Here is a 7,470-nt window from a genome sequence, read left to right as displayed (position 1 = left end):
TTCTTGTATGTAATTATTGACTTTATTAGCCCACAATATCTAGAGTGTTTATCGGTTCTATTTTCGAGTTATTTGAGTTTCAATGTTCGGGTTCTTTGAATTTTTATTTTTTTAAGTTTATTCGAAAACCAAACCAAATTAGAATAAAATTAAATATTTACGAATTTGATTTTCGGTTCGAATTCAATTTTTTATCTATTTTTTTTAATTATATCTAATAAAAATACCATGTGGGAGAGTAGAATTTTCTTTTTAAAAGTAACATGGAGACAAATTTGACAAAAATTGATTTGGGTCTGAATTGATTATGCTATGGTTTTATGATATGTTGAGCACTCTCATTGCCATTTCTTCTTACAAATTGTTTTCACTTTTAATTTTTTTTATCATTTTAATGGTCATTACGTATTTATATTGTGATTTTTGAAATAAAAAAGATTAAGTCAATATATGAAGAGTTGTATTACACATTAATTTTAGTTTATTATAATTTTTTAATTTTTTTAATTTTTTTTATGAAAAATGATTGGGAGAAGGAATTTTGGAGAGGGAATGACGTGGCGTAATCTGATTGGCCTAAAAAATAACAAAATTTCTCTTTTTTCATTATATCCTCACCCTTTATTCTTTTTCCAACTAGTGATATAGTGACACATCATTCCCTCTCTCAAATTCGCTCCTCTTATCCCCTCTTTTATTATTAATATATAATTTTTTTTACTAGTTATCTAAAATTTAAAATTTAAAGTATTCTAACAATGTAGTATATTGAGTGGCAACTTGACTTAAAATGGATAGTGAAAACATGTTATTCACAATATGATTAAGTAATGTGGATTGATGAAAGACTGATTAGTTCAATGTGTTAATATATAAGAAATTAAGAGGGTGCATTTTGGGCATACAACTTAGAATAAATAGACATTAAAAAAAGTAGGTGAATATTAGAGGTGGGCAAAGTAGTGTAAGCCTTCACCAGACATGTTCTTTCGTGTATGCTTCAGATCAAGCAAGGTTGAGTCCTAGGATTATGATGACATGTAATTGGGAAAGGGAACACGGCCAGACTCGATTTCACAGAGATCTTCCAGAAGCAGCTGGAAGTGAGACTTGCAGTCTTCTGCCGTCTTGTCACCACCCACAGCCCTGGCAATGTTGTGCCACATGTCAGGTGTTTGGGTACTATCGTAGTAAGCCAAAGCCCTCTCGAATATCTTGTTCTCTTGGTCCGTCCATGTTGACCTTCTCGAACTCAACAAAGCCATATAGTTGAAAGAATTAAAGAAAGAAAGAAAGAAATAGAGATAAAGATTTAATTAAGTGATATTTGGTGGTAGCTGTGAATTGAAGTTGGACAACAAGTGTTTCTATATATAGTGCTTCATTTGAACAAGTGGGATCGACCGAGAGAATTTGATCCAAAAAGTTAAATAGATATAGAGTATAAGATGAGGGATATATAGAATCAAAGTGAATAGTCTCCTTACCGAACACAAAATCACTACATTCCCACCAATACATTTAAAAAACAGGGAGAATTGAATTTTTTTTTTGTAGTGACTCCCTCCCTGGTCCTTAAACCTAACTAAATATAAGATGGATGAGGTCGGCTATATAATAAACTCATTCGAAGTTAATTAAATTTTATTGGGTTTGTGTTTGAGTTTGGACTTAACCCGACCAAGAGTTATTTAAGTTTTATTACATGAATGTTACTTTATAACTATGTTATTGTTAAGAATTTTACATAAAAATACATCATTCTAGAGATAAATAATATGATACAAACCTCTATATTCCTTATTCTTTGTAATGAAATTAGGTGGCGGTTGAAGTGGTGTAGCTCATTTTGAGTGAACCAATATAAATCTGTGTCTTTTGTGTTCTTATTTTCTTGCAGTTTTGTAGATTGTTTCAAGCATTTCAGATTTTGGAATCCAAATACGAAACATATTATACTTCCACTTTTCACTGACAAACATATATTTTTTTTAAATGTTGTGCTAAATGTTTTTGAAAAATAATAGTGTATAAATCAACTCCAAATTAAGTCAAAGTTTGGACCGATTAAACCTTTATTACATTACTTCATATTTGATTTCCTTATACATAATTTTCTTTTAAATGACCCATGTATAATAAAAATTATAAGAATCATTTAAGCACACAACGACAAAATATTAATGAGAAAAAAATGTTACCTAACAACTTATCGAGCTCCTAGATCCTCAAGAAGAACGAATAACTCTCGGACTGTTTTTACTGCATGGCTTTCCAAAACGAAAATTACAAATAGTCATAATAATAATATTAAAAATAATATGTATCGGACGACTACGATCATTGAAGTTTTCACGATTTCTCTCCAACTAGTTAGTGCATTAGAAAATAATCGAAATGACAGCCCAAATATGTACTTTTTCCATATCATCCGTTTCAATCTAAACTTCACAACTACCCAAAACCTTCCTTAGTTTTCCTCCTTTCTCATCAATAATTATCAAATTAATAATAGTAACTTTATGATATTTTTAAAAAAAAGTAAGACGTTTTTTCATTCATCCCGGTCTCGTGAAAATTACAAGAATAAGAAAGGAAAATATTCACCAATACAAACCTAGTTGTGACATGATTTTTTTACATATAAAACTTAAAAAAAAAACAAAACAAAAGATTAAAACATAATCAATACATGCATGTCAAAAGAGCTCAAGATCGATACTAATCATAATTTTCTTTGTGCTGAAATCTGTTTTTCTTTCTTCCAATCTTCATAGTTCACGTAAATATTAAGTTACGGTATTTCATTTGTCTGTTTTGATTTTTTACTGTAACTTATTTTTTATTATTTTAGATTGGTGGCACTAGTTTATATATATATTTATAGTGACTTGATTTTATTGTTTTAGATTGGTGGCATTGGTTTGTTTCACCATATATATATATATATATATAAAAGATGAGCAATAAAAGAAATTTGTGTGATGTCCAAACTAAGTTGATGATATGATTAGATGAATCTTGTTCTAAAAGGTATAGCTATGGAGCTAGGTAAACCCCTTGAAAGTATAGCTTTGGAATATTTAGGGTCCACTCTTCCTTTTCTTTTATTCCAAATTAATGATGAATATTTGAATACTACCCCATAAATAGATAGATTTGCATATTTTTATTTTTTATTTTTGTTATTTCAAAGAAAATTGTGTAGGTAACTTTTAATGGCACATGTAAGAAGGATTTAGGTTCTATATGAGAGTTTTTACTAACGCTTTTAGCAACTGGCTTTAGTATTAGCAACGGTTTATAACAGTTGATTCTCGTATTAATGACTCATTTCAACTGTATGTTTCAATTACCTGGAACTCAAGAATGGATGACGTGGATGGTTGAGGCCAGACAATTTGAGAATCTTGGTCATGGAGTTCAATTCTAACACTTGAAAAAGTTAGTCGACCAACAAATTAAACAAATCGAAAAGATTGAGAAAAGATGGAAAGAAAAAGAAAATTGTGTGCGGAAAGAGATCTGTGCAAAATGCATAAAGAAGTTAAGTACACCTAAAAAACAAGTTGACGAGCCTATAATGAAGTCAATGACGACTCTTCCGGCTCAACAATCCTATTTTTTATGTGTTGATTGATGTTTTGTTATTTGTGCAGAGTCGCATTTATCCTTATAAATCACAAGTGTTTGCGATTTTATTATATTTGTTGAGTTTGTAACTGAATAATTTATATTACATACTGTTATGACTTGTACCGAAATTTTTTTACTGATTTTAAAAAACTTTTTGCGTACTTCACAAAGATAATGAAATAATGCTATTTTTTATCTTTTAAAAAGAGATTTGAAGAAAGACTTTTATTTGTTAATTATAACACTTGTTATCTTTGATTGATACTGATTTCAAATTTGTGACATTAGTTTACAGGGAATAATAGAACGGCTATATATGTGCTCTTCCTAAGCACAGTGTTGCTGGCCCTGGCTATTAGTTGCCCTAGACATGTTAAAAAAAATATTTTAACAAATATTTCACATTTATAAGTTGATTTACCTATAGATAAATTATTTATAAATCATTTAAATAATAAATTAGAAAAAAAATGTTTTTATCTAATAGGTGGACTTTAGATTTAATGGACTTTAGATTTAATTATTTTTTCCCTAACCCATAGGCTTGTTGGCTTACCTTGAAGCCAGCCATGCCTAAGAACATTCTTCAACTTGTGGTGGTGTTATATAAGTTCTTCTTCTTTGTCCCCAAGAACTAGCCTAGCAGCTTTAACTTTGTCTAGTATTTTACGGACATAATGTTTTTTTACCGGCTCTATTTTAAGCAAAGACATAATGAGACCGACAACTGATTCCTGGTGTTAAAACTGATTGATAAAAATTAAGAGCGTCCAGTTTTTGCATAGAACTTCATTGGTGCATCTTGATGACATGCAATTTTAAAGTGTTCATAGTAAATAAAAGATAGTAAATAAAAGATATGATGTTGAATAATTTAGCCAATAATATTAACAAATGCTGTACGGACATGACAAAATGGTGAATATTTAAAAATTCGTTCAAATCAAGGAAGACAAACAGAAAGGAGGATTTCTTCTCCTTCATGTGCAACCACACTACACCTGGCTGAATTTTTACCGGCACACAAGACATAGTTTTCCGACGCATATATGCGACAGTATCAAAATTCTTACCGTTTTTTAACATAGTGCCGTTTGAAGTAGAGTCGGCAAAATAAGTTTCCTACATATACCATTACTCCGGTAAAGAACCATTATGCGCCAGTAATAATTAATGGCTCATAATATTGTGTCGGTAGAAGGGCCAATATACGGGTAAGTGAATGTAGTGGCACATATATTTGTGCCGGAAATGGGTTACTATATGCCGGTAAAATGACAGTAAACATGATTACTGATACATAAAACTACGTTGATAATAGGTTATTATGTGCCGGGAAAGTTGTTATGTGGCGGTTAACATATTTTTTGACACATAAAATTGCGCCAGTAATGGGTTCTTATATGACAAGAAAGGCTGTTATGAGACGGTAACCATATTTACTGACACATAAAATTGCATTGGTAAGAATATTTACCGACTCGTAATATTGTGCTGGTGAAAGGCTAATATGTTCGGTAATATATTTACTGACAAATAAAAACAGTGTCGGTTAAAGGTCATTATGTGTCGGTAATAATATTTACCACTGTGCCGATAAACTTATTTACTGACACAAAATTTTGTGACGGTAAATAGCCACTATGCGCCGGTAATAATATTTTCTGGCCCATAATATTGATTCTAGACGAGGTCATTATTTTTAAATTTTCTATTTTTATTATATTATAAAGATTTAAAATAAAAATTATAAATAAAAAAGAGGTAGCCTCCATATATAGAATTTACAATGTTATCTATTAGGATATGGTTATTTAGTTGTTTGTTTATGTAATGAAATTGTTTTCTATCCATTCAGTCATTATCGTCACCACGACGAAGTGAGAAAGGAAAGTTTCATCTCTTAAAAGAAAAATTAAGGAACAAAGAAAAGGAACACATAATAAAGTTACATAGAGTCGTACTAAAATGAACTTGCATAGATTTCGGTAAATTTACAATATCAATATTAAGAAGAAGAAAATGAGTGAAGATTATCATAAAGCTAGTAATTATTATAATTAAAAAGAAAAAACAAATCATTTATCAAATCAACCCGATTGACATATATATATCTCATGGAATAAACTAACAATAACATTAAATGTTGTAATTAAGAAAATGATAATAAAAATCGTGCTGAAAGACAGATTCTTAGTGTTGAAAGGGATTAATAATTTAAGAAATTGAGAAAGCTCATGCAGTTTGCGCACACAACTTAGATCATTAAATAGAGATTAATTAAATAAAAGGAGATGAATTAGTGGTGGAGTAATTAGGGGGCTTTTCTCAATGACCAGGATTGACTTGTTCATTAAAATTGACTAAGCATGATCATGATGACTGCATGTAATTGGGGAAGGGAACACGGCCGGACTCGATTTGGTAGAGATCTTCTAGAAGAATCTGGAAGTGAGATTTGCACTCTTCTGCAGTTTTGCCGCCGCCCACGGCCCGAGCAATGTTGTGCCACCTGTCGGGTGTTTCGGTATCGTAACGTGCCAAGGCCCTCTCGAAGAGCTTGTTCTCTTGGGCCGTCCATGTTGACCTTCTTGAACTCATTGAACTCGAAGCCATGATGTATATATTGAGTACTCGACTATGAACTCGAGAAACAGATTGATTATATTATTAAAAGGATAGAGTAATTGGTGGTGTGAAGAATTTGGACATGGAAAATGGTGTTTATATAATGCTTAATTTGGAGAAGAGAATGTGGGATTCATCAGGACCTAAGCAAGTTGGTGTGTGCATGAGAATTTCATATTCTATACTATAAAAAAAAAAATGAATAGAGATTGTCTAAGAAAAAAAAGAAGAAAAGAGCAATGACTCGTTTCCTTATGAACCACAAAATAACTAGATTCCCACTAATAAGAAATAAGGGAATTAATGCAAAAGTTTTAGAAAATAAAAAAATAAAATTTTAAGCTTTCCTCACTATTCAGTTTTTAGGGATAAATATTATTAAGAAAATCATCAATTTATTTTGAGAATGTCGATATGTTATTGTTTTAATTTTCGTGTTCTATGAAATTTTTATTTTTTTTTCTCTTATTTTATATATTTATGTCATTGTATTTAAATGTCTCTTGTCATCTTTTATTATCGTCAATCCTCTTTTACAAAGAAATAATAATATTATTATATGCTAGCTCAGATTACAACATATATATATATATGTATAGTTGTGGTAAGGAGTGCATATACGTGGACTTAGTCAAACTTATTCCATCTGATGAGAATAAACCTGGCCACTTACATATATCCTTCTTATTCTCTCTTTCAATATATATATATATATATATATATATATATATATATATATATATATATATATATATATTAGTCAAGCTTATTCCAACCGGATGATAATACTAAACCTGGCCACTTATATCCTTCTTATTCATTCTATCAATATTATATATATATATATATGATAAAAATAAAGATATTTATGTGATGTCTAATTAAATAAATAAATTGATGTCTAATTAAATAAATTGATTGATCAATGATTAGATGTATCTTGTTCTCTAGGTAGCTAGCTAGGTGAACCCCTTCCTTTAAAAGTATATATAGCTTTAGAATATTGAAGCTACACTTTTTCTCCTTTTCTCTTATTCCAAATTATATGAATTTAGTATTTTTTTAATCTCTTTCTCTGCTGCCACAGAAATAGATTTGCAATATTTTCTTTTTTTTGTTAAAATGATACATCTAAAAGATATTCTCATTTTTGTAGTTACTATAGGGATCTTAATGTTTTTAATACGATCTTCGGTTCAAAACCAT

The 7,470-nt window shown here is 30.0% G+C and overlaps 1 protein-coding gene across 1 annotated transcript; it reads right to left on the bottom strand.

Annotated features, from left to right (window-relative positions):
* Positions 1 to 5,778: 5,778 nt before the first annotated feature.
* On the bottom strand, positions 5,779 to 6,329 carry LOC124917221 (protein RADIALIS-like 3). Its single transcript, XM_047457695.1, has one exon. The coding sequence runs from the start codon at positions 6,250 to 6,252 to the stop codon at positions 6,010 to 6,012; it is 243 nt and encodes an 80-aa protein (XP_047313651.1). The 5' UTR covers positions 6,253 to 6,329; the 3' UTR covers positions 5,779 to 6,009.
* Between the last annotated feature and the right edge of the window lie 1,141 nt (positions 6,330 to 7,470).

The sequence above is a fragment of the Impatiens glandulifera genome, unplaced genomic scaffold, assembly GCF_907164915.1.
Source record: "Impatiens glandulifera unplaced genomic scaffold, dImpGla2.1, whole genome shotgun sequence".
NCBI lineage: Eukaryota > Viridiplantae > Streptophyta > Magnoliopsida > Ericales > Balsaminaceae > Impatiens > Impatiens glandulifera.
The sequence above is the reverse complement of the archived record's forward strand: the minus strand, read 5'-3'. Positions and strand labels throughout refer to the sequence as shown.

Excerpts from the sequence above, each read along its gene's own strand:
- LOC124917221 (XM_047457695.1), bottom strand. The coding sequence starts at position 6,252 with ATGGCTTCGAGTTCAATGAGTTCAAGAAGGTCAACATGGACGGCCCAA.